Source organism: Empidonax traillii, unplaced genomic scaffold, assembly GCF_003031625.1.
Source record: "Empidonax traillii isolate 1590-97213 ecotype Southwest subspecies unplaced genomic scaffold, ASM303162v1 scaffold73:size1297144, whole genome shotgun sequence".
Lineage (NCBI taxonomy): Eukaryota > Metazoa > Chordata > Aves > Passeriformes > Tyrannidae > Empidonax > Empidonax traillii.
Window position 1 is genome coordinate 1,093,990 of NW_020955266.1, and position 27,334 is coordinate 1,121,323.

Here is a 27,334-nt window from a genome sequence, read left to right on the forward strand (position 1 = left end):
GGGAGCTCATGTCAAAAGGAACTTAAGAGAGAATCCAGTTCCTGAAGCCTCAGCCAGATGAGGGTAAAATATGTGTTGGCAATGACTTTACTGCGGAAGGTGGTCTGTGAAGAGGAGCTCCTGGGGACATGAACTCCCTTTGGTACGTGCACCCAGCACCCCTGGTCATGGGTGCTCAGTCTGGCCAGGTTGACTGATGGGTGAATACAAATAAACAGCAAGAGGTGGGGGCCAGTGTTTTCAACACACTCACAGTTGTCACTCACTTTTATGTGCCTTCAGAGAACCACTCTTGTCCTACATATCCCAAACCTGGCCTTCTCTGGTTGCTGAGTCTGCTAAGCAAGTGACTGAAAGATTGTTTAAGTCTTCCAGGCATCTTCCTTGGAGAAAAGCATGGTCCCTCCAGGCTGCTTGTCCCAAGGTGAGCTGTCAAACCTCCAGAGGAGCAAACTTTTCTCCCAGGCTATTATGAAGATCTCAGGTCACCAGCTCCTGTCTTGAAGTTCAGGATGCTCTGGTGGTCCCAGAGTTGCTGAATCCCACCTAGTATTGCTGAGGACAGATGGGAGGGCAGAAACCTCTTCCTTCTTGAGCAACCTCCAGCCCATCCTTCCTCTCACAGAGGATGCTGCTAGTGCATCCTCTCCCCTGTACCAAAGGGCTGCTAAACAACATAAGGTTTTTGGCATGACACCTTAAAACATGTCCTCAAAATATTTACCCTAATATAGCCTGGTGTGCCCACAGTGGCATGTGGAAAGCCCAAGAGGTAAATATTCTTTAAATAAGCAGAGAGCTTAATATAGAAAGTCATAGAGTCAAGTACTCTTCAAGACCCCTCACGTCTTTGCAAACATCAGCCAGCAAAGATAAATTTGACACAGTTGATCACTTGCACTTTTAGGAAAGGCTCTTCTAAAAGAAAAAAAAAAAATCACGTTTTGGTGTTTATAATCTCTGCAGAAAGGCCTGGTGCAGCATTTCCCCCCTCTAATTCCTGCTCTCATAACTGTCAGATTATGAAATTGCCGACTATAAGCCTCCCGAGTTTACAAAAAAGCACCTCTCTGTTCTCTGCCGCCACTTCAGCAGATGAACTAATAAAAACAAGCTCCACTATTCCCTCCAAATGCCTGGGAGAAAGGAATCTGGAACACTAGTAGCTTCAAAATACTGTTAAAGAAAGCAACCACCCACAGCGTCTGGAGTCCCCCCACGTTTATCAGCTCCCTTCACCCTTCTTACCCAAAAACCAGCACAAAAAAATCTTCCTCTTCACATCCAGCTGTTTTCTGGGACTCACCACTGGCCCAGGCAGATGCCCACACCCCCCTGCCCTATTTCTCCCAAGCCAAAGAATTAAGGAGCTGTGTTGCCTTAAGGGTGTTTGATGACGGGAGCTTGCTCAGCCTCCCATTCCCGGTGGTACACGCACACACAGCCCACACCAGCATCTCCCAAAGATGCTCCTGGCAAAGGGCAACAAGCCTTGACAACCTGCCCCTTGGACAGCCACAGCAAAGACACGGCGGATTTGCTTTCACCTTTCAGCCAAAGGAAGAATATAATTGTTTATTCATTTCTGCGAGCCACCTCCCCCCAGCGCCTTCAGAGATGATCTTCCTGAGATTATTAAATAAAGGTGGAATCACTCAAGCTTCCCCGCAGAGCTCCCACCAAGGGCAGCAGATGAAGGTGAAACCTGCAGGATTTTGGAGCGCTTTGCTGTTTAATGTGTACTGAAAACAACACTTAGACAGCCAGACTGCATCAGGGCATCAGGGGGAAGCTGCTGGCTCAAAGGAACACATTTAGCACAGCCACATCGCCCCAATGTTTGGTCACTGAGGCATTAATGCCACAGGAGGACAGGGGAATTTGGAGCAGATCTGCAGTCACCACCTCTGCCACTGGGAGCTGTGGGAGAAACACCTCTGTGCGCAACTGTGAGCGACTCCGCAAACACGAAATATGCCAGGAAGGGACAAAAGTGAACAGCCACAACTTGAGATGCAACGACTTTCCAGCCAAGACTGGTGCTGGGGACTGGGGGAGCTGTGTCTGTCTGGGAGCGAAGAGCTCTGGCATCCTAGGAGAAGGACAATGCTGGCAGCCCTCAAGTATTGGAGGGGTCTATGACAAGGTTTTGCAGCATCTCAACATCTCCACTAATAAACTCTTCACCCCAAACAAATCGCGCACCTGCAGCCCCAAGACACGTCGTGCCTGAGGCAGGACGAGGGCGCCGTGCCAGGCGAGCCCCAGCAGCAGCCACAAAACCCGCGTGAGGCCAGAGCATGCAAAGCCTCTTTCAAAGCAGAGCTCTTGTCATCCTTATGGAGCCATTTCAAGAGGAACGTGGCAACTCCTTTCTCTTAATGACTATATATAGGGAAAGCTGTGCTAGGTGACAGGCGTGCAAGAGGCTGGAGCAGAGGCAGCCTCTTGCCTGCAAGGACTCAGATAATCGAGCGGAGGAATAGCCAGTGATGAGTCTATTTTGGACTCGGCGTGCTGCTGCTGGAGCGTTCACCGGCGAGGTAAAGCCATTTGTTACCTCCTCTCCAGGGAGTGCAAATTCAATAGACTTCCCTGCCTGCAGCTGCAGCGACCCCGGAGCCCACAGGGGGGGCAAAGCACTGCTGGGCTGGCACTGACCCGCTGGCAAATGGTTGCTCCCTCTCCTTGCTCCCCTCACCACAGAACCTGGTTACACCTGGTGCTGCCTGGTCTTGGCCACAGCGCTGAGCATCCCTGGCAGGGCTGGGATGCAGGAGCTCACATAGCCAGGTACCAGTCAAGGTGATTGCTGCAAGCTGGAAGCAGGCTCAGAGGAAAAAAGCCTGCTTTGCTCTATCCTGGGACCCTTCCCAGGGCATTCCAACACCTCTCACCCCAAAACATCCCGCCAGCAGCCAGATTGTGATCTGTTAAACCCCCCACACCCCCGCAGCGCCAGGAGCCGCCAGGGCAGCACCCACCTGCTCGTGGTACTCGATCCCCATGCTGAGCGTGTTGATGAGAATGGCCACCATGATCCCACGGCCGAAATATTTGCTGTCCACGATCTTGCGGAAGGTCTCGCACACCACGTGCCAGAAGGCCAGCACCCGGCTGGCCCTCCTGGCCCGGGCCCTGCCCCTCTGAGGGTCCCGCTGGTCGTTGTAGTGGGCATCCTGCGTGAACTCGTAAACCCCCTCGCTGTCTGAGTCGGCCGTCTCGTTGTCCGACAGCTCGGTCTCGCCTGCCAGCGCTGTGAGGCAGTAAGGGCAGCTCTCAGGGTTGCAGGAGCCACCATCCAGCTTGGTGCAGGGGCTGGAGATCTTGCAGGAGCTTTGGCAGGGACCTGAAATGCCAGCAGGGAAAGGGCAGCCCGTCAGCCGGGACAGAGGGCTGCGGGCAGCCACAGAAGCAACCCCCAGTCCCCGTTAGCACCAAGCTGTCGCCCTTGACAGGACAGGTATTTCCTAACGGGAAAAGGGCTCCTGCTGGGTTAAAACCTGGCCTCCACAATGCCTTTTTCCCCAGTTATGAAGCCCTCTTTGTTGCCCCCAGGCAGACACCACTCCAGTCCAGGACCCCTAGCCCACCTCGTTACACCTCTGACCATTACAGGTAGGAGGAAGCAGTGGCTCCCCTGGCCCTGGCAGGCTCCAGGCTGAAATTACTGGGAGAGCTGCTGCCAGCAGCCTCCTTTCCTGCTCCCACTGTTTGCTGATGCTCCGAAATCACCAGCTTCCCTCTCTACACACTGTCCACAATGGCAGCTGCCAGGTGTCTCCTGGGTGAAAATACCAGCAGGATATTCCCCAAAATTTCCGCCAGCTGGCTATCTGCTGCACAGCAGTGTAAATGCAAACCCAGTGCTAAACCAACTCAGAGCCCAGCTCTGTCTGTTTACTCTCTGTGCAGAACTGGGCTGGGGGCAAGACTTGGTCTCTTCCCTGCACAGATCTGAGCTCGAAAGGTAAATGCCACTGCAGTGGGGTGGAAGAGGCATTAACTGTCTCAGAAAGCTTGCCCAGAAACACTTCTTGGAGGTTGAAAGTGTTTGGACTAGACTGGCTCAAACTCCCAAACCTCAGGATGTGGAGGGGGAAAGAGAATCTTGTGGTGAAGGTGTGAAATCCCTGATCCAGGAAAGCTGTATTTGGTGTCTGACTCTTAAGGGCTTCCCGAGCACATTTTAATACTCTCTATCTGTGATTGCCCTTGAGCACTCATGCAAAGCAGACACTCGATCTCTCTGAGCCCACAGGAGCAGAGCTATGCAGTGCTCAGGGATGTGTTAGGATTAGAACTGGAAGGTGCCCATCCTCAACCTCTGGCTGATTTTGGAAGTGCAAGGATTTGGGGAGTGTTCCCAGATATTACAGAACAGTTTGGTTGGGGAGGGTTGTAGAGATTATAGAATCAGAAAATGGTTTGAGTTGGCAGTGACCTTAAAGATCATCTCATTCCAACCCCCTGCCATGGGCAGGAACACCTTCCACTAGCCCTGGTTGCTCCAAGCCCAGTCCAACCTGGCCCTTAACACATCCAGGGATGGGGCAGCCACAGCTTCTCTGGGCAACCTGTGCCAGGGCCTCACCACCCTCACAGGGAAGAATTTCATCCTAACATCTAATCTAAACCCACCCTCTGTCAATTTAAAGCCATTCCCCTTTGTTCTATCGCTACATGCCCTTGTCAAAAGTCCCTTTCTAGCTCTCTTGGGAGTCCCCTACAAGATGGGGATTTGAATGAAAATGGATTCACTGAAAACATTCATTTCCCTTGGATTCTTGCAAGTTTGAAGTCTGGGAGGTTGAAACGTCTCTCCTGGATTCGATTATAAGAGGTATTGGGGTAACTCAGAGGACTCCTGTTTGCCTCACCTGGAAAGCCATCACCTTTCTCCGTAACGTGGACTGAGAAGAATCCTGCAAAAATCCAGAAAGGAAAAATTAGGTCACAGCTTGTACTTCTGCAAGGTGACCCCGGACTGACATCCAGCCCCCAGCTCACCCGTGCTCTGTGTCTCCAGCAGCTTGTGCATGGTGCTGTACGGCCCAGGTGGGATGTTCAGGCTTGTCAAGGTGCTGCTCCCGGCACCCACCGCCGCCTCCCCCAGGTTCTTCTCCTTCAGCATCTCATGGGAGGTACTGGAGTGCACTGTGGGGTACACCTTGCTGCCCACAATGTTCTTGGGGATCCCCTCTGGGCTCGGCAACCCGAGGCTTGGCTGCGTGAGGGAGGACCGGCAGCGCACCGGCTCGAAGTGGCAGTCGGCGTGGTAGATGCTGTGGACGGACTCAGTGTTGCTGGGAGAGGCACTGGGGGCCCCAAGGGAGTTGGGTGCCGACGGGGGGAGCATCAGCCGGTTGGTGCCGTTGTGGAGCGAGCTGGTCTCCACATCGCTGATCTCGGGGCTGGCACGGGGTGCCCGCAGGTTCCCGTTGCCCAGGTGATAATGGTGGTGGTGGTGGTGATGGTGGTGGATGAGGTGGTGCACGGAGGACCTCTTCCTGCTCCGGCGCTTCCTGGCATGCCGGTCGGCCCCTGCCTTGCTCTCAGGGCTGGCGAGGAAGCCCATCCTCACGCCTGCCGCCCGGTAGGCCTTCACGAGCTGCTTGCTGCCTTTTCGGGCGATGTAAACCAGGTACTTGAGGAGCTCGTCGTAGCAGCTGCCCGGCTCTGAAAAGCTGGCGAGGGTGCTGGCGTTGGACAGGTAGCGCACCCGCTGCTCCTTCATCAGCTGGCTCTCGCGCTGCTTCGTCTCGGAGAATTGCGTCGCTATCACCACCAGGCACAGGTTGATCATGAAGAAGGAGCCCACCTAAGGGGACAGCAGCCATCAGCCACTCTGGAGCAACCATGCTTGCCCTATGGCCCTGTAGGGCCTAAGGATCTGAGGGCAAACCCCAGCCAGCCCCATCCCCTACATCACCCAGCGGGAGCCACCAGGCCGTGGCGGGGGGGGGGCTGACTCACCCCATGAGCTCCCACCCCAGGGACTCCCACGCCAGCCCTCCATGGAGGACGACAGAGATCAAAGATGGGAGAAGATTATTTTGACAAAAAGCTCTTGCTCTTTTAAGATGGTGTTTTTCTCTCTCCGCAGACAGCGGTTGTAATTATCACAATTAGTGGCATTACGATGAATGCACTGAGCCTTCCTGATAGGAGCGTTTTTTTTTCCTGGCAGTGTGTGGGCAGCTTGCGAGCAGATCCCTTTCCCCTGCTAACGGGATTTGCGGGTGACTGTTACGCAAGGGCATCAGCAGTCTGTACCCACAGCTTGGAGATTTTCTTTCCAACCAGGTTTTCATGAGGTTCTGCCTTCTGCAGAGCCCAGCCTGGATCACAGGGAATTACTGACGTGCTAACGGGCTATCACACTCTGCTAACATTACTCGCACGGCATCTGGAAAAGTACTGCTTGCTCTTCCTCTCCGTCATTTCAGGGATGCTGAGAGCAGGGGTTTGTTTCTCTTTTGGGGGAGCTAACAGATGAACTAGAAAAAGCATCATGGACTAAATGACCATCCACAGGGTTTGAGTCCTGGTTTGATGAGGAGCAGAAATCCCCACAATGACCTAATGGACAATGTGCAGCTATTTTGCTGGACTTAGTCCAATTGCATGGCAAGAAAAGGACTCATCTCACTTAGCTACATCTGAGTGAGGCACCTAATGATCCTTTAGAGTCAAGAGAGAAATAGGCGCATCAAGTCTGCAATGCATCTAATTTATTTTGGATGTCTACCTTCAGAGGAGATGAATCACCCCTTTAAAGCACCTATTTTTCTCCCTTGACGATAAAGGGAGTCTAGACAACGAGCTCAGCCAGTCACTGAAGACAATTCTGATTGCACAGATGAAGCCCAACATGGAGCCCACCCCACAGAAACTCTTTGTTGGCTCCTTTGTGGGTGGTCTCAGATGATGCTGTGAAGTGTGGGTAGGCTGTGGGCAGTCATCTCTTCCCTCCTTTCTTAATGTGCTCTCTGAAGTTTGGGACTGTTTCCCCATTGCATCAAAGACCCGGCCAGATGGGTTCATCAATATGGGGCAATTTTTGGGCAGCCTCTTCCCCTTCCAGCACTCAAAAGCTGACCAGGTGAAATTTGCCTACTTTTAAACTGAAATTCAAGGTGGCAAGTAAGAGAGAGAACCTTGGAGCACAAGCAGAGAAATAGTAGAAGCATCAGCAACTGTATCTACCACACCTTGAGCACATCTTTCTTTCCCTTCCTCTTGTTTGCAGCAAAATGCAGCTGCAGCACAAGGCCACAGGGAAGCTGTGTGTCTCCCAGCAGGCTGGTTGCTACCTCAGCTTCTATATTCACTGTATTCTCTGCCCTGTTCCCATGAGTCACTCTGCTCTCTCCAAATGCCAGGAGGACCCCCCTGTTCCCCTGAGGCCACTCACAATGATCAGGAGGATGAAGTAGATGAAGTTGTAGAAGGAGTGTGCATCCATGACAAAGTACATGATGTCCACCCAGCCTTCCAGCGTGATGACCTGGTGGAAACGGGAAGGGAAAACAAACCTGTCAAGGCTCAGTTACAACACCAAGTGCATGAGCAACTTTTCTTCTGACCGGGTCATTTCTGTCACCCCACAGCTGGTCTTGGTGCAGTACAAGACGCCGAGGAGCCAAATCCTGCTCCTACCAGTGCCAATGGCCACATTACCAATTGCCCAGGATGAATCCAGTCTTTTTCCCGCTGGACTTAAGGGCTGCTACTGCATTTTGCAGAGAGAAGAGCAATCTCGAGGCTCTACCTCACACCAGCAAAGTCTTCCTGCACGCACAGAGCATTTTGTCCTTGCGCATGAGGTGGAGGCATTTTCAAAACAGGCATCCAACTGTGCCTATAACACTTTGAGCACCTGGGCGCTACTAAGTAAGTGCTTGCTGGAGCAAAGCAGCCCCCAGGAGTGCAATTATACAGCCCATGGCAATGTACTGGGGGGCAGGACCGTCTGTTTGCCCACCGTGTGACAGTTTGCAGACAGGGCTCACCTGAAATATCGCGATCCAGGCGTAGCCAATGTTATCGAAGTTGATGGCTCCCTTGAAGGGGTTGTGCTCCCCGGCAGAGCAGTTGGTGTAATACTGGTTCCAATTGACACAGGACGTGTTGGTGGTGTCATTGTAGGAATAATAATCCAGGGTGCACTCCAGACCCTCTTCCCTCCGCGTTGGGATACTCCGGCAGTAGCGCATCCCGTTCTCCCGGGGCTGGGAGCAGATGAAAGGGTTTTCATCTTCGTTCTCTGTCTGGTAGTACCGCTCCAAATCCACTGTGTAGGGGCTGAAAGAGTCCAGACAGGGATGGGGTTTGCGCACTGATTGTGGGCAACCTGGCAAGGAAACAACTGTAACAGCACAGCCTGTTATTCTGGATATTAAAGCTTTTTTTAAAAAAAAAGGAATTCCCTTGGACTTTCTGCAGCCCCATAGGGTGAGCTGATGTCCCTAACTGGGCTTTAGGAAGCTGAGGCAGCGCACTTGACCGCTCAGCAACCCCTCTGATGGCATTATGAAGAGTCACTCCATCTGGAAGCACTCTGGCTTTGACTTTAGGAGACTAAGAACAGGATTCAGCCTGACAGGGCTTCTCTGAACTGTCTTTGCTGCAGTAGGATGGATATCAGTTACTTTAAGCTCCTGTATCTCCTGTCCTCCTGGAGATGCTAAGAATTGTTTGGGGAGACTCTACATACAAGGACCTCCCAAGATTCCTGAAAACCAGAGACAGGGCCTTCATGTGCATTTCACAGTGTCAGTTCAGCCCATAGATAAGCTCTAAATTCCCTCTGAGGGTGGCCTTACCACAGCACACCAGGCACAAATGCTCTTCAGGGAGATGAAACAACCCATGGCCAGCCAGAAACTGGCTCCTTGCTCTGCACACACTATCTTCTTAATGCTGCCAGGACTCCCACTAAAGCTTGCAAAGATATTTTTAAGCCTAGTTCAGCCCGGTTAATTCCTGCAGAATTGCCTGTAATACCCTTCAAAGCCTATCTAAACCCCTGGAATTCTGGCTCAATTAAACAGCACCCAAACCTGTGGCTCTATTGGATTTACTCGGTGGTGAAGTCCCCCTGTTCTGCTGCCATCTACTTAACATTGCCCTGGTAATGACTCCCCCAGCTGCCCTTCGAGGGCATAACCTACAGGAGGGGTGGAAGCTGAGTGGGAGACGCCTGGGAGAGGATAGGAGGTGCATCATGCCAGCTCCAGACCCAAGCCAACCTGGCTACAGCAGCAGCAGCATGACCCTGCTGTGTGGCAAGAAAGAGGCCTTGGGCTTGTAGGACTCCTCCACCCAGGTGTGAATCCAGCCAGATAAACTCTGGAGAGTCAAAAATCTACGGAAAGGTGATGGGGGTGCCAGAGCTTGGCAGAGGCACCAAAGGTTTGCAGTCACCTGCCCTTTTCCAAGTATTAAAAGAGAGGGAGGTGCTGGGAAAAAGAAGCAGGTAGGTAGGAGAACAGGTATGGATACTTCAACCACTGTTCAAACATTCCTACATCTGGCAACCTAGCTGGCCCAGGAGACTGGGTGCCCATTCAATCACAATAGTTGTTTTGGCCTTAACATTCAGGGATCTGTGAAAATTACCAGTTCAAAAGGGGGACTATCTTTTGCTCTGTGACTGAAAAGCATGTAAGCATCACAAAATGCATGGTAGCTCCATCAGCTTTCCTTGGGGTTCAGGTGGGACTACAAATGCTGTGCCAATAAACTCAACAGCTGCCGAATGGGGTGCAGACCTGAACAGAAAAGGTCACAAGTTAATGATATGCTGAATTTAGAAAGCCTGAACTCCCATTCTCAGGGTTTTTTTTTTTTTGGAGGCTTTTATCAATCAGGGGTAGCTGAGGGTTAAGGACAGCCTGCAAATGCGAATGGCAAATTGTTACAGCTCGATCTGTTCCTGCTCTGTGTGCCCAAGCAGGAGCTGTGCTGGCATTTAGGATCAGGGAGCATTTACAGAAGGGCGGGGCTTCCTAACGGAGGACATCTTTGTCACCTGGAGGGACAGGCTCGCTCAGGCTGGGGAGACACTCGTGCTGCCCACACAGACTCACATGCTGAAGTTTTCAGGGAGGAAGCACCGGTTCCTGAGCAAACCTGCCCACAGCTGGACTCCCACGATGCCAAAGATGAAGAAGACAAAGAAGCAGAGGAGGAGGACGTTCCCCAGCATGGGCAGCGTGTCCAAAAGAAGCGTCACCAGGATGCGCATACCTGAGGCAAAGGGGAAAAGTTCACGCTGAATTTTCTTATTCTGGCTGCGTCCTCCTGACCTTTCCCTTTCCAGCGATACTTTTCCTTCCACTGAGAGCTGCTGCCTTCCCACCACTGTCCTCATCACTCACACATGGCTTGTGAACACCTACAGCTCTCCCCAGTCCCCTCTGGTTTCCCCTCAAAGCCCCTGAAATACCTTTTCTCAATTGTGTTTCTTTCTCCACTCAGTATATGTTAAAATTCTCTTCTCTTCCTAATTCCCCTCATCTACCCTAAATGCCCTCTCTTCCTTAAAATACAGGACTCTCTCTGGCAGTTAATTCTCACAAGTTCAGGAACAGCCAGTTCTGTAACAAAGACAAATTGATGGTGACTGCAACTTGACATTTACACACAAAAAAATTGATTTCATCTGACATCTCTCTAATATTCTGCTCATCTGTCGCTCCCCTTCTTTCCCCATGTTCTGCATTCTCTCACTTGCTTATATTGACTTTTATTTAAAGAAAGATTTACTGTTGCACCCTTTGCTTTGATACTTCATAAAGACTTTTTTCCTCTCATCCCCATGCTGTCATTTCCTCTGTCAGGGTTTTTCTTCTACTCCTTTACTGGGGCACAAACACCTTGCATCAACTCCTAATTAACTGAAATTACTTTCTGTGGTTACTGCATTGATCATCATACAAAGCTCCTTTTTCCTTTTCCCCACCTTACATTTCTATCCCACTGTAACTACATTGCAGAGAAGCCAAGATAAATTACCCAGGATTTCAAAACACATTAAGTGAATTACATCCCCAGTTAGACAGTGGTGGATAAATTCAGCCATCCACCAGTTCAGCAGTGGGGATAAAAAAAAATAAAACCATTGCAAACAGGATTCTGAAGCTTCTGTAATGATTGAAACAGCAGCAGCAAAGCCAGATTAAGTTCAAGAGTCAGCAGCAAAATAAATAGATCCCAGGCACCTCCACCATCAGCAGAGAGAACTGAAGCTGATTAGTTCTCATCAAGAGATGGGGCTACTTCAGATAGGGGAGTGCAGACTTGGATTTAATTTGGCTAAAACAATACTGGATTTGATGCCCAAGATTGCAGGACCAGGAAAGCAGTTGTACTTACACTTAACATAGCTGGTTTGCACAGCACCCGAGACGGAAGGAGCTGGGATTTGCCCAGCACAGGGCAGTGGGAATGGGGCAGTTGGGTTGGGATTGGTTTGTGATGGCCAGTGCCTCTCTGAGCATGGGGCTGGGCTGCCATGCAGGAGCAGGCAGTGCCACCCACTGCTGTTAAAAAGGGGCTGAGATGCTCATTTGTGAGCTGATAAACCAGGACTGAAGAGCCACCGCTCATCCCACCTGGGCTTGCTTTGTAGATGTTGGGGGTTTGGGCTGTATGGATCAGCTGTGGGGTCCCCAGCACCACCCATGGGGCTTTGCCCAGGCACGACAAGAATTCTTCACCCCAGTTTCTCCAGAAAAGGGTGGGGTAGGCCAGGGAGGGCAAGAGCAGCATGGCTCAGACCCCTCTGCCTGTACTGCCTGGCAAAGGCTGCTGGCTCAGTCAACCCCCATCACCTGCATCCCTTCACCTTAGCAGCATCCTCAGACGCTCTTCAGATGAGAAAGGAAGGTGTCTGAGGACAGTCCTGGATACCTCACTGAGTCATCTCTGATGCCACAGATGTCAAAACCAATATTATTTAAAGCAGGAGAGTGACAGGCACTGGAATTCAGGGAGTGGTGGCAGGACCCAGCACTGCCAGGCTTGGGAGAACCCTTGAGCTGTGATGCAAGATCAAAGCATCTGTGTTTGCCCTCCCATCTCTGGGGCACGGACACAGAGAGGGGGAGGAACAAGGATCTGACTTACTGGGGACCCTGTTGATGGCCCTGAGCGGCCGCAGGACACGGACGGTGCGGACAGCAGAGAAGCTGACGTTCTGCAGGTCCAGGGAATACTCCAGCATCCTGTGGAAGACACAAACACGAGGATCTCATGGAGAAATGTTGGATTATCAAACATTATAAAGCAAACATTAAATGCCAACCGCTCACAGAGGGACTTGTTACTGCATCTCTCCCATCAGGAAAGTTTGCCAGAGGAATTAATTAAGGGTTGTTTGCGTATCAGAATAAAGTCAGTGAGGGAGAATGTGATACAGCAGCTCACACAGCCACAGATCTCTCTCTCATCTGGTCTGATTACTATTTTTTTGCACAGGGTCAGGCAGAAGCTTCTGAAAATTCCTGCATGCCATTTCCAGACAGCCCTGTTTTTAACAACAATTTTACAAATACCTTAACAAATCTGAGTTCATTGTGCTGAGCAGCACTGCAACTCAGAAAAGAAGAGGTGCATGCCCTGCTGCAGACCCTTCCATGGGCCACAGGAGATGAGCAGCACAGGACACTGAGCTCTGCTACCTCTGCCCAGCAGAGACCATTGGCAAGTGGGACCAAAACTGATGACACTTGTAGATAACAAACAGAGCAAAGATGAACCAAGGAACCTCCCAGTGCTCCTACATGGTGTCTGAGGGGATTATTTCACACCTCAGGACATGGAGGTCCAACCTTCACAGGACTTTGGATGCAGCTGGACTGCTACAAATCCCTGAGGTGCCCCAGCACCATCTCACTTCTCACAGCACCTTTGCTCAAGCACAGCAGGGCCATCAGTCACGTCACCTCCAGGACTTTTGTCTCTGGTTAAGGGAAGACCCAAGAGCTCTGTCTAAAAGCATTCTTGAAGAGGCACAGCCAGGCAAAGGCAAGAGGACCACGGGCTCCCTGCACAGCCAGGCTCCTGCTGCCACAGACAACCACAGGATATTAATCTCTTCCAAAAATTATCAAGTTCCATCTCAAAACTAGCTGAGTGGTTCCCTCCCTCCGACTCTGATGGTTTGAAGACTAACTTCAAGCCTGAATTTATTCAGGAAGAGCTCATACCTATTCATTTTTATGGCAGTGCTGTCTTTCAAGTAGCTTCTCTAGCTGTTATTTGTCCCTGATGTTTACCCACCCATGTATTTACAGAAGATAAATCACATCTCCTCTCAGCCTCGATTCTGAAAAGCCAAACAAACCAAGATCTTCCAGACCCATCCTGCAGACAGGCTCTTTGCTTCCCAGTCACAACCTTTCTCCACACTTGCCCTGGCCTGAATTAATCTCACCTGATTACACATCAAGCTTTTGGAGGAGACTTTGCTGACACCTTGCACAAAGGCACCAGTGCTGCCCCCTCCCTCCCTGCTGGAAATCCTGCAGGATCTATCAGTGCTGTGGTGGGTTCAACAATAACATCAACATGTTCCTCTCTGTTTAGCTGACACCCACAGCCATGGGACAGTCCCAGAAGATGGACGTTGGACAGGCACATATGGATGGTAGGAATTTGTTCTCAGCCTCTGGCCAGACAGGAGGGCAGCATGTCCACGAAATCCCACCTGGCCCAAATGAACAAAACCTGCCCCTTCCTTGCTGCACAAGGCTCACCACATCGAGCCAGCTTTGGCTAAGCTAAGGAGAGGGGTAGTGATTTTCCTGGATTTAATGTCTCTCAAGTTTCACTCACTGTTTGAAAGGAACATTTCTGTATTCAGGTAAAAAAGCCCATGTCAAACATACAGCTTTTCTTTCATCCATTATTAAAACAGATGCTGCCAGAAAAATTCAGAGCAGCACATGGTTATTTCCACCAAGAGAAATCATTTTCTGATTAATGACAGCTCCAGACTCACTTCCAGAGATACGTGTGCTTGTAATCTGCAAAGGACGTGCTGTAAAATGCATTTTGATTTAACATATTAAAGAACGATTATAATGCCAAATTTAAAGAAACAAGTCAAACAACAACCCAGAGGCTTAAGCAAACCCTTGAACACTAAGACCAAGAGCAAGCAGGTGTTCTGCTTCTGTCTCCAAACACTGCTGCTATTATAGCACCACAAGTTCAGCCCCAGACGCAGACTACAGGATCCACAACCTGCTGGTAATCAACAGCTCCAGTTCCCTGAGAGAACCCAGTAATGGAGAAAAAAATGTCAGTAGAACTCAATCACCAAGAAGTGAGTCCAGTGAGATCACCAGTCCCCAGTCTAAGGTCATTTCCCAAGGCAGCCAGATGCATGGGAGGAATCAATCCACATCCCTGGCAAGGGAAGATACCCAGGGAGAGCAAATGTCAGGATGTCACCAGCTGGTGAGGTGACAGGTACATTTAGCAGCATATATAGCATTTATACATTGGAGATCTGCAGTGTAAAAGGCTCCTGATGAAGCTTCAATTCAAATGTCATCTCTGTTCAGAGGGGAAAGCGCGATGCCTGTCAACGCCGCTGCCACCGACTTGGTGCCCAGCCAAGTTAAAGGCTCAGAAAGATACTCAGCATTAAATAGGATGGATTCACAGCAAACGCTGAGGCTTGTCAGAGTGATCAGCAACCCCCGATCGCTGGAGTTATTCAGAAGGAAAGCGGAAATATTTAGGACTTTCTAAGAATAAAAGTGGAGCATCTGCAAAGCCAGACGTACAACGGGCTGGTGGTGGGATGCAGGGAGGGAGCTGATGCAAACCTTTGGCAAACGCTTCTCCAAGCAGGAAAACTCCCAGGACTCAGCAGACAGGCACAAGGGATGGCTCAGGATGGACCAGGCAGCTGAAATTCATTCCTGTTCTGCCTGGAGATAGAGAGACTAGGAGCACACTGGGGTTTCTTTCATATAAAACCCAAAGCATTGGGAAGGATCTACTGTGCACAGTGCCAGGCAGCACCCCTGCCTGAGGCAGAGGGCTCACAGAAGTGATGCTCAGGGCATCACAGGAGGAGTAAGAGGCTATGCTTATGCAGAGAGCCTCTAACAGAGCACAGAAATTACAGCAAGTCCTTCCCACACCTAGCCAGCATCACTTCTCCAACTCACCCTGCTCTCAGTCCTGACTCTGCTCCCATCCCCCAGATCACTCCCGCTCAGGAATCAGAAGATGGTGTGAAGACTCAGCAGAGTCATGCAGCGAGTTTGTGCTGAGCGTGCTTTCCGAGGAAAACTTGAACTCTCCCCTTTCACAGCTGGGTGCTCAGGGTGCTCTACAGCCAGGGCACGTGGCCAAGGTCACACAAGGAACCTGTGGCAACGCAGCAAAGGCTGCAGAGAGGGCCACCCCCGAGAGCCACCCACCCTCTGCCCACACAGAGCCACCACACTGCCAGCCAGAGATAGGCTCAGATTTATTCAGCATTCAAAAGCCTCCAAAACTGGGCATGTAGACACCCTTTATCTGCAAAGCGCAGCCATCAGTGGGTGATATTAAGCCATTGGTGCTGGAAAACACAAGGGGAAATTATTTAGGCAGCGTTGTGTCTTCAGAAAGCTGGAATGAGATTTCCTCCTGGCTCTCGCCAGCTTGGCTGCGCTCTGCTTTCACTCAGGGGCTGCTTTCTAAGCCTCCCGAGTTTCGTCGCGTTCGTGGGTGTTGCTTAATTTTAAAAATACTCATTTTAATCAATCTGAACAGAAGAAAAAGAATAGCACTGGAGGGAGCACGAACCCCGTAGCCTGCTGGGTCTGGTCGCACTGCGTGTCCCAAACCAGGACACTTGACTAATGAGGCTTTTGAATTAGCAGCAAGTTCAGCCAAATAACTGAAAGAAACTAAAGAATACCTTTTTAAAAAGTCCTAAAACTTAAAAAAAAAAGCCAAGGCTTTTCACAGGTGGGCTTGAGTCAGCTCAGCTGTGAGGGAGGCTGCTGAGGGGCTTCTTTTACCCAGCAGGTTCCTGTGAGTCAGGACGCAGCTTGCTCGGGATGCTCTGCTCCAAAGGCTGCGGGAAGGCAGCACGGAGCCGAAAAGAATCTGCAGCCGTGGGCTTCGTCAGTCCCCAGGTCTTGAACGCTCTTCATCCTCCCAAAAGCAACTTTAAGCATTAAATTGCAAAGCTCAACCCCAGATATTGAACTCCTGGAGGTTTGTGATTATGAGTATTGGCTTGATGTTGTTCTGGCACTTCAGAGCAAAAAAAAGCACCTAATTTGGGATTAGTCAGGACACAGTGGGACCTGGGAAGAGGCTCCCAGCTTCCAGGACACTCACATCCATCCTGGACAGCCCAGGAGAGGGGCAGCAGGTTTGGTGCAGCTTTTCTTGTGGCTCAAAGGAGCTGTGGCTGTGGCTGCACAATCGGGTAATTGCGTGTACAAATCGGCTGCTTACACGGGCAATTACCCCCTGGTGCTCAGAGTGCCCGGGCAGAGCAGAGGGCACCTCACTGCCACCTCCCGAGGTACTGGTCCCTCCTGTGACAGGGAACAATACAGGCAGAAGGGACGAAAAAGCAACATTTATCCTACCTCTCTGTTAGTTTTATATGTTTTTTTTTTTTTTTTTTAAGGGATGAAGGGACTAATACACAGGGAAAGAACAGCCTTTGCCCGCAGTGCGGTGGGAGGCTGCAGCAGGGGCTCCTGTAGGCACTCCCACACCAGCGCTTTTTTCCCCCGTGTTTGAGTTGAAACAGCCCCTTGATCAGCCTCATACAGCTGAATTGCCCTCCAGAGGAGCCCTGCCTGCCTGTGGAGTGATCCAGCACTGTGGGGTGAAGGCCACGTGCTGGAAGCTTCACCCAGAGCACCCAGCAGGAATCTTGTTCTGCCTGCTGCAGCCATGGGATCACAGATCCCTGCAGAGACCCATTCTGCTTTCTGAGCTAGAGAGATTTTCAGACCCCACATCCAGGTTTAGATGGAGCAGGGATGGAGTGGAGGAATGTAGCATCCCGTTCTCTCCCGTCACCTGTGAACACAGCAGGCTTTCTGCAGCCTATTTCATCCTTGAAATTCAGCACTCAAAACCAAGAGGGAGCAAGACGTTCTTAAAGGTTGTTTATGAAGGCTTCAGGGGAGTTCATTGTTTAATACAACCTTCAACAGAGGGGGAGAAAAATCATAACAAACATAAGAAGTGTTCAGGAAGCAAAAAGGAGTAGTGCCTGTTCTTGAATAAAGCAGCCTGCCAACCACCTCCAGCCCCAGCTCCTCTCCAATCCTAAGCAAAATATTCCAGAAGTGTTTAACTTTCCTACAAAGTCTTTGAAGAGGCTCGTTACCGTTACAATGAGGAAAGCACAAACAAAACTCCGCAGCCTTGGCCAAACAAATGACTGAGACAGGAGTAGCCACAGACCTGCACAGCTCAAACAGGGCATGATGCAGAGCCCTGCTCAGGGTGGGGGGGGAAGCAGGAACGTGGGCGTGTAAAGCTCTCTCCAGGGGAAACAATTAACCATTGGGCATTTTTGGTATTTTGGGGATAGACTCATAGAACAGAATCACAAAATCTCCTGATCTGGAAGGGAATCACAAGGATCAGAGTCCAGCTCCTGGCCCTGCACAGGATAACCCCGAAATCACACTTTCCTTTTTTTTTTTTTTTTTTTTTTTTTTTTTTTTTTTTTTTTTTTTTTTTTTTTTTTTTTTAATGAGGATGGCCTAAATTCCAATTCAGTCCACAGGGATGCAGAGGTTCAGGAAAGTCCTTATCTCACCACATCCAAACAAGCTCATGTCCTGCAAAATGTGGGGCTGAGGCTGACTCCAGCTGAGCAGCAGGGAGATCTCAGTCTGTGGCTATCCTCCTCCATAGACTGAGCAGAGAAGAGGTCCCTGCACCCTGCCTGGAGGAGAGTGGATGCTGGGTCCCATTCTGGACAGGGAGATGTCAAATCAGGGCACATCTCCGTCCCATAATCCTGGTTCACCAGCCCAAGCCTGTCAGCACTAAACTGAAAACACTTCTGCACCTTTCTGGATGTAAGCAAGCATCCATGCTCAATACATCTGCATCTTATGCTGGGAGAGGTCAAAATTACATTGAATCGTGTCCAGAGGGCAAGAGCTGCTTGCAATGCCTGCTAACCTTCAAAGTGTTCTCTTATAAGCAAACTTCCCCCCCACCTCTAAATCCTCTCCTTTAAAAATAATGCAACACAATTATGCCATTCATAACTTTTTTTTTTCCCCTCCCTTTTCCCCCACGCAACTCCGTAACCTACAGCCAAAGGCGCGTTTCCCTAAGCAGAGTTTTGATAATACAGCACTATTCTCATCTCCAGCAAGTTCTACTGTAATTACAGAGATGTGTTGCAGACATTACACACTCTACAATTAGCACTAATTGCATTACATTGTCACAAAGAAGTCATTTACTCTCCGTGAGCTCATGAGATTGGTCTGGACAGTTTAACAGAGCAGAGAAGTACTTAATGGCATCCCATGGAAGTGGCCGGCAGCAGGAGGGGGCACGGCACCCGAACAACTCTCCCAGGAGGCAGATCTGGGGCAAAGATGCACAAAGAGCTTTATCCGCAATGATAACCTCTGTCAGGTCTAGAAAGTTCTCAAAGAATGGGGAGGAGGAAATACCAGAAGGTTTTGGGGGCGGTTTTGAAGCCTATCCTAGACTGGTGGTGGCTGGGAAGGATTTCTATGGATGCCGTGCCCATAGGAATGTACAGCCCCAGCATGTAGCATGTCCCACATGCCCCCTGGCACAATATGCTTTTCACACCTGATGTCTCACAGGCACAGTTTGCTGCTTCTCCTCTCCCCCTGACATCACTTTCTGCAGCCCATGCGAAGGGAATTGGCAGGGAAAGCAGAAGAACAGGAACCCGGGGTCCTGCTGGGCACTGGGGAGCCCACGCTGTACTGCTGCTCCCCTTCTTGTGTGTCTTGCACATAAAGGGCAGAGAAAAAAATGTGAAGGCAGAAACAGAGTTGCTTTGTTATCACCAGGACCTCAGGCTCTTCCCTTGGCATTTCACTGGGGAACCTGGTTGAAGCTCTTACGTAAAACCTACATAAGAACATAACTCACTTTATCTGGTATCTAAGCAAACACAGATGGGTTTTGAGGATTGCCCTGGCACACACTCTCCAGGGCCCCAGGTTGGCTCTGGCCCCCTTCCTGACACCACACAATTGCTCAGAAGATGCCTCCCTATCAAGCTCAGCTTATCCCTTACTCCCATGCTCTGCTGTGAGCACTATGGGTTGGGTGCTCCTTGGGTCAATTTGCCCTATACAGGAACCACAGAGCTGCACGAAGGGTTACCTGAGGAATTTCCCTCCATCTGATTGGGATTTGACCTTGGAACACTTTTGTCTGTTATCCCTTACAGTGTTTTTTACCTATGTCTTAAGTCTAGTACTGGGCTTGAGTCCCTTTTTTCTCTGCTGCAACAGCTGCCCACTCCTGCAGCCTCTTTGGCTTTGCCTGGCACTCAGTGGACCCACCAGGACTGCAGCAATTCTATGAGCAGGAAGCAGCACTCCCAGATGGACAGGCTAGGACTGGAGGAGAGAGCAAGTGCATGAAAGGGAGCAGAGAAAGGGCAGACTAGGGGAGGAGAGGCTCCGCTTTGTACTTAAATCCAGTTCGATCCTTTGCCAGCCGAATTGGTTTTGACGGGACCCAGATGGGAACAGTTCATGCACATGAAGGAGAGAGCCATCACTCAGCGAGAGGCAAAGCCGACCTGGCAGGAGGCACGAGAGGGGTCAGGCTGCCGGGCTGCAAAGCCCCTGCAGCAAACAAATGCCTCCAACAGGCCGGGGAGGAGCGGGGAGCTGCTGCAGAGGCGGGGTCGGTGCCATTGACCGGCTCTGCCTAGGAAGGAGGTGCCTCTCATGCACCCAGAAGCCCAGCCAGGTGCAGTAGATGGGCAGGTTTGATGCTTGCCTAAGCAAAGAGCAGTGATATTTCAGCATAGGAATTAGGATGGTCTCTGCTGATGTCACTCCACAGTGAAGTCCCATCACAGTGGGGTCTCCACAGAAGCGCATCAGGGGTAACTCTATCTGCAAAGGTTTTGCAAGCTCAACAGGCAAAGCCAGCACCAGGCTGGGAGGGGAAGGCAGCATCACCCTGGGGCAGTGCAGCTGGGGGCAGCCCAGCAACCATGACCATGCCTCCCCAAGGCTCCCCAGGTGGGATGTTTGACCTTGCCTGGGTTGGGCTCCTCACTACACCTAATTCCACTATAAGACATTATAAACCAGGAGAAACAAAGAATACACAGGGTGTCTTAGCAGGCTCCAGCCCTTGGTTGTGCTGCTGGTGTCTATAGCCCTAACAGAGCCAATTGGACCTCCTGTCCAGTGTCCCATCACTGCAACCTTTAACATTGCTCAGACACATCAGGAAGAAATATTGAGCCTCCTCCTGTACTGAGGAGTCAGAGACTGGTTGAGCTGGAAAGCAGGAGCTTGTGGCCTCCTGCAGAAGATGTGTTTAAAGGGACACTTACAGCTCCTGGTCTTTCTGCTCTCCATCAGTTTTGGTCTGAGACTCGCTGCATATTTTGACCTCTGCAGAAATGAATTTTTCAGGTCAAGGATGCACTGAGAGACCTGGCACCTCCTTATAGGTTTTACTGGACTGCTGTTTTGTTTCTCTCAGCTGTCTGGCAGGGTGTGTGCCATGTCCTCATGGGGCTAGTGATAGACCATAAGCAAAACTCACCAAGGTGTTCCCCCTTCTTGGGGCACACCAAACCCACACCAGGCAAACAAGCTGGGAAGGGCCCCTGCTCCTTTCCAGGAAAATCCAGTAAATTTGATCTCTAGCTCTATCAAAAGAGGAAAAAAAAAACCCCACTGTTTTCCCAAAAGTCTTGGGGCTCCTGAGGCAGGGAAGAGAGGTGAGGGCCAGCAAGAGATTCATGTGTCAAAGAAACTCAGCTCTCTGGCCAGTGGCCAAGGACTTTTCATGTGGATTTCCAGCCTCCGCCAGGAGACTCTCGGGTGCTGGAAGAGCCTTTAATTCAAACCAGGTGCCTCTAAAAGGAAAACACTCAAAAAAAAAAAAAAAAAAAGGTATATAATAATGAGGGCAATCATGCACATTTCAGTGAATGATCCTTCCTGGTGCAGCATTCTCTGCTTCCAACCGCCCACTCCAACAATGGAAACCAAAACCACCAGTGAGTGGGCTGGAGGGAGAAGAGCCAAGCACAGTGCCCAGCACCCAGTGAGGTGCCCCAGGGCATGGGCTGGCCAAAATCCACCACAAACAGCTTTTGTCACCCTGCTCTGCCCCCTCCATGAGCTGACCATCAGCTCCACCTCAAGCCACAGAGAAGACCAGAGGGGTGGCTGCATCCCTGCTGGGGAGCTGGGATGGACAACACTGGCGGCACCAACACTCAGCCAGCCCCCCAGCCTTCAAACCTGCTGCTCCCCCAAATCCACTGCTTGCCCAGCCATGCCATAAATAACAACAGAGAGGGACAGGAAGAGGGGGAGCTGCCATGCTAGACTTACCCTGCGATGACAATGAAGAAGTCCAGGCGGTTCCACGTGTCCCCCAGGTAGCATTTCTTCCCAAAAATGCCCAGTGCGATCATTTTGACAATCATTTCCACAGCAAAGAAGGCAAAGATGAAATCGTCGAAGCTCTGCAAAAGAAAGGAAGGGAAGAGAGATGCTCCTGCTTGCTTGCACCAGGGGAGGGAACTAAGAGACCCAGGTCCAACAAGGTCTCCTTGTGCACCACTAAGAGTCAAATCCCTGGGCAGAGGCTGCTCTGAGAGCAGCTTTGTGTCCTCCCCCAACCCAAGCAGCCCAACAGCACCCACAGTGCCAGGATAAAGGGACAAGTGTATTTTGGGCTCTGCTTTCACTGTACACTATACAGATGCACATGGTTAACCCCTCCCAAGCACTCCAGTCAAGGTTTCACTACGCTGGGGCTGGCACATCCTCGCAGGGGCTTTGCCTGATGACACCACATGTTCGCACCCGAACACCAAAATCGGCATTTTTGAAGTGCTGATGGGACAGCCAGCACAGCAAGGCCATCCCAGGACACAAGTCCACCTCTTCAGCTTGGTCCTTCCCGCTCCAAGTGAACCCAAGGCTGCTGTTCAGCTCCCAGCAGTGTCGGGGCCGTACCTGGAGGATCCTGCAGCGTGGCGAGTCGCAGGCGATGTCCTCGCAGGGGTGGAACATGCCCAGCGTCACACAGTTGAGCAGGATCACCAGCATGCTGACCCTCTCGAACCACCTGCACGGCACCCGTCAAGGAGGCAACAGACCCAGAAGGGCACCCACGAGCAGCCACCGCTGAATCAGAAGGTTCCTCCTGCTTTCTAAGGCCAGGAGCACGCCAGCTTCCCTAGGCTGGGCTTTACCTGGTTCTGCACGTTTAGATGCCTGCACGGCAAAGCAACAGTGTGTTCTCCCCACGCTGACGTCGGTGGCTGCAGCTGATGGGAAAACCACTGTAAAGTGCAAGTTGCACAGCAAGAGTGCCGAGTGCTGCTGTGATGGATTAAAAAATTAAATTAAATGAACGATATCAACTTTTAGAAGAAACTAAAAAACCCCACACCGTTAATTTCCTCTCCTGGCATTTTACGAAAAAGCACTTTAACAACATTACAATTTCTATTAACCATGTCACAGCTTACCCCAGGGGCATTTCCCTAAAGCCACTGCTTGAACTTTCATTCCCAGTCCAAATTAAGACTGCCAAAACCATTAATGAACTGCTTAAAAGCCTTAAAGTCTGTGAGGGCCAGCACAGCCCATTCCCTACCCTGTCTGCTGCCTCTTGGAGCAATTTTAAAGAGCTGAGCTGCTGGGACAGATGTTAAATGGTGTTACTTTTGGGGCAGAATAAAGTGTGCTGTTACTTTGGGGGCAGAATAAAGTGCTGCAACACATCCCCATAGGGATGGTTCAAACCCGGTACCCAATTCCTGTGTCCTTCTAGGGGGGGAATTGCCAGACAGCTCCCGGCTGTGTGGGACACAGAGATGGAAAATCCAAGAGCTGGTTCAATGTGGTGCTGGGGTTATCTTCCAGTCTAGCATGGAAAACACCCCGTCAACTGCCAGAACCCACAGGCAGCAGGGCCATGTTCCCTCCTGGGTGCCAGCAGCAGCTTCCAGGCTTTAGGAAAATAAGCCTGGCCCTTGTCAGACAAGAGTTTTCACTGCAACACGGCAGCGGGTGGTGTTTGGGAGCCCGTGCTGTAGCGTTATCCCACTGGGGAAGAAGAAGGTGAGGATGAATCAGCAGGTGCCTCCTCACTGGGCACAGGGGGCTGGAGCTGGCAGCTCCTGCCACCCATCCTGGGCGGATTCCTGGGAAATCACATGGGGTTGAGTCACGGTTTGGTCCTTGGCAATCTGGATCTTTTAATCAGAAGGAATGTTTACAAGATATCAGGATAGACATTCCAACTGTCAGGTTGGGGCTATGGGTTGGAATACTTAGCCCAAATATAGTCCTGTGGGGGCAGGCATGGAGGGCAGTCGGAGAAGGGGGCAGCAGCTGCGGGGGATCCAGAGGGTTCCACAGCCTGGGGGGACTGGGAATAATCCCTCAGCAGGACCAGCCACGTCCAGGGCTCTGCCAGCAAGGAACTGCAAAGCCCTTGAGAACACAAAGAACTAAAAATCACCCCAAAGGATCCAAAACGGGTGTCAGAAGGAGCGTGTTCCTGCACAGGCTGTGCAGCAGGGAAGAGAGGAGGCTCGGGAACAGCGGGGTTGGTTGGCTCAAAACTTGCAGACAGACAGATACTTCCCCAGACAGGTAAAGCTTCATGTAAATTCTTTCATGGCAGTGGACAAGACCCTGCACTGGGCCTGGCTCTCCCTCATGTGCTCCATCCCTGCTCACCCCGTGGGCAGCTGCTGGTGCTGGCTGGGGACTGCAAACTCCTGAGCAAGCTGAGATGGGCACACAACCATGATGGACATCAGCTTGGAGTGATTCTGATCTCACTTCCTCACTCTCCAAGACCCAGCACAGCCCTAACACCCACCCAAAGCAGCCAAACTCACCACAGCCCCACATCTGGCGCAGAGGGCTGGGCAGGGGCTGAAATGGGAGGAAGAGCACAGCATGGCAGCCTCCCTGTCCTCCTCTGGCACGGCACAGTCTGCAAAGCCTTAGGTGCCCCTTGATGCTCATTAGCGTGCTGGCACTGGCACCAGTGACTGATTGCAAACAGAGGGGAGCCAGGAAAGCACAGGCCCCTGAGACACAACAAACCGCCACCACACGGGCACCAGGTGCAGCCAGGAGGGAGATGTGGGGACCAACGCCAGATCTGTACCCCTAGAGGGTCCCTGTGGTGCAGGCAGGCAGCCAGCAGATCCCACCTGCCCAAACACACACTGCCCCAGGCCAGCATCCCCACCTTGGCAGAGGCATGGACCCCCCCTCTGCTGCCAACCCCGGCAATGGTGAATGCCCCCCCATCCCATCCTGTCCCCTCCCCTACAGCTCTGTCTGTGCCCCCATCTCAGGGCTGGTCCCTGCCCTCCCCTCTCCCCAGCTCCCCTTGCAGGAACAAACATCCGCAGGCAGGAAAACAGCCTGGGGAAGGAGGGGGACCGAGGGAGAGGGAGGGGGGCCGTTATTTGCTGATGGAAGGGTTTTTTCCCCAGCTTTAACCACAGACCCACTTATCAGCATATCACTCCCTCAAGCACACACACTTCAGTCCAATATAACACTTCACCCTGATTAAATATTCCCGGGACAAGGGACCCCGGCGGTGCCGAGGGCAGTATGTTAATGTGCAGCTGATAGATCAGAAGGTTGGGGAGTGTTATTTTATTTTTTTGCCCTCTCTTTTTTTTTTTTTTTTTCTTTCCAGCTGAATGAAACTTCAAGCTCTTTCTTCTGCTAATGGGATTTTCAAAGGCACACAAAGTGCTGCTGGCTATGGCTTTGTACCGACCCTCCTTTGAGCTGAGAGGCTGACAAAGGGAAACTCTTCAATTAGCAAAAGCAGAAGGTGCTTTTTTGAACGCCTCTCGCTGCTGCGGTGTGGGCAGGGAAGGGGCAAAGGGTGCTTTGGGAAGCACCAGAGACAGTTCTGGTCCCTGGCCAGCAGCTCAGGTGAGGAAGATGAGGCAAACGCTCGAGGAGAGGGGCAGTGGTGGCACTGCTACCACCCCGATGCTGAGCTGAGTCCACAGCCCTTGTTGCATGAGATAAATATTTGCTAGGAGCTCCCTCCTCAAACCAAGCAGGGCTGATGTCTATAAGTAATTAATAATGGGGTTTATGAGCACACATCAGGTGATCACCCAATCCACTCAATCCCACAGGTGCCAGAGAATCCCTGCTTTTCCAGGTCACCTGCTCACCCCGGCACATTCTTAAAAATCCACATTTTTTACCCTCAACTCGGTCAAGGCAGGCAGCCAAAATGCTCACAGATTCTTTTCAACTAAAAAAATCTGTTTCTGCCACACAAAAATACACAGTAACACTTCTGTTTTAACCTGACTCTTAAAATTCATAAGATAAAGAGCACACACACACACAAAATTACCATCTCCAAAATCACTCACTTTTTACAAACAGGAGCCCTTGCACAGAGCAAGAGCCCTCAGCCTCTTCCCACCACCAGTGATCCCCGTGCCACCTGCCTGCACTCCGCAGCACCTGACCTTTCATAATTAAGAGGCAAGAGCCCCAAATTCAATTAGCCAGAACTACCCAGCCCAACATAATTAAAAGAGAGAGAGAGATTGCATTACACTCACTGTGATTTGGTTGCAGAAGTTTGGATCAAATTCGCCAGCAAGTGAATTAAATCGGGAGCTGTTGCTCGAGGGCAGCGGTACCCAAGAGGACAGCAGGGGTGATGCTCGGTCCATCTGCATCCCAGGCTCTCTCTGACAAACACAGACACTGCTCCTGGTGGGCTCTTTGGCTTGGGGAGAGCAGGCACTCCTGTGCTGCAGCATCAACTCACCCCAGAGATGGGGGTCCCTTCCCCTGTGGGGCTGAGCACCCACACCAGTGACAGAGCCAGGTACGGAGGGGAGCGTTTGGTGATGCTCTACAGGGACACACACTCTTCCACGGGATTAATAGTTATTTCTTCCCTTGATGCTCTGCTACCCCCAGGCAGCTCCCACCACTCCCCCTGTGCTCCTTCCCTGCATCCATCCCTCTCCTTCCCTGACCTCTCCTCCTGCTCTCCCTATACAGCTCCAGCACAGCCTTGGCTCCAAAGCAATGTGCTGCCGTCCTGACATCACCAAGAGATGGGGTGGGACCCCCCCAAAAGCAGAGCCAGCATGATGGGAGCAGGGCTCTGCAGGCAAGGGGGGGACAGCACTACAGCACCAGGGGCCACAGGCTTGTGCCCTGCAATGAAACTCAACCAAAGGAATGCATCAAACTGCCAGGATCTGGCCAGGTGAAACTGGGCTCTGCTATGTTGCCTGTTTTTTAGGGCAAGGAGTGATCGTTCATACTCAGGAATCACGGATGTAGCCAGGACCAAGTCCCCCATCACCACCCACAGCCATCACTTTTGTATCAGGCGAAGCCTTCGCTTGCTGGGACAGCGGCTGGGATTTGACAAATGTGTGGAAAGCGCTGGCAAGGCCTGGAAATTTTTGTGCAAATGTGATGTGAAAATTGGGTTGAAATGACAGCCTTCCCCTGCAGTGTCACCAAGTCCCACCAGCTTAGGAGTGACACCGGGATAAGCTGCAGACGTTAATGAGAGCGGAGTTTTAGTCTTCATTCATATCATCAATTCCAGAAATAGCCCCTTTGACAGGAGCATAATGGCACTTCCAGGGTCTGGCCTTTGGGAGGGGTGGGAGGAGGCAGGGACTAAAATCCTAAAACATTAATTTAGGCCGTTTGCAAGGGAAGTTAAAAGTCCTTAGAATTAATCTGCCTCACAGATGGAAATAATAACCCCTTCCCAGCTTCATCTCTGATTCCACCAGGCCAACAGGAAAATGCTCTTCATGTCATGCCCAGTTAAAGGTTATAGGATTCCCATCAAAACCCCAGACATTAAATTCGTTTTTTTGTTTTTTTCTTACCATATTCCTTCAAAAGCTAGACCAGCCCGTGTTCTTTGCTTTTAGTATTTGCAGGAAGCATTTGTGTCTCTGTGGATGCAACACGCCAGAGGTGCTCTCAGAGCATCTCTACCCAGTGAATCCACTTCCCTCGCTTGCAGCCGAGCGCTGGCAGGGATCTGTCATTCTGACACAGTCTCTACCTCATGG

General features: G+C 51.2%; 1 protein-coding gene across 19 annotated transcripts in view; it reads right to left on the reverse strand.

The window, feature by feature from the left end:
• The window catches only part of CACNA1G (calcium voltage-gated channel subunit alpha1 G), a 145,901-nt gene that overhangs the window by 78,663 nt on the left and 39,904 nt on the right, over positions 1 to 27,334 (reverse strand). For all 19 annotated transcript variants that reach the window (XM_027880666.1, XM_027880660.1, XM_027880662.1 and 16 more), the window contains exons 2-10: positions 22,221 to 22,332; positions 21,591 to 21,724; positions 12,136 to 12,233; positions 10,095 to 10,254; positions 8,016 to 8,307; positions 7,418 to 7,510; positions 5,011 to 5,821; positions 4,881 to 4,925; positions 2,985 to 3,349 (exon numbers count right to left, since the gene is read on the reverse strand). In XM_027880666.1, coding sequence (XP_027736467.1) covers positions 2,985 to 3,349; positions 4,881 to 4,925; positions 5,011 to 5,821; positions 7,418 to 7,510; positions 8,016 to 8,307; positions 10,095 to 10,254; positions 12,136 to 12,233; positions 21,591 to 21,724; positions 22,221 to 22,332 — 2,110 coding nt within the window. The remainder of the gene's footprint in view (positions 1 to 2,984; positions 3,350 to 4,880; positions 4,926 to 5,010; positions 5,822 to 7,417; positions 7,511 to 8,015; positions 8,308 to 10,094; positions 10,255 to 12,135; positions 12,234 to 21,590; positions 21,725 to 22,220; positions 22,333 to 27,334) is intronic.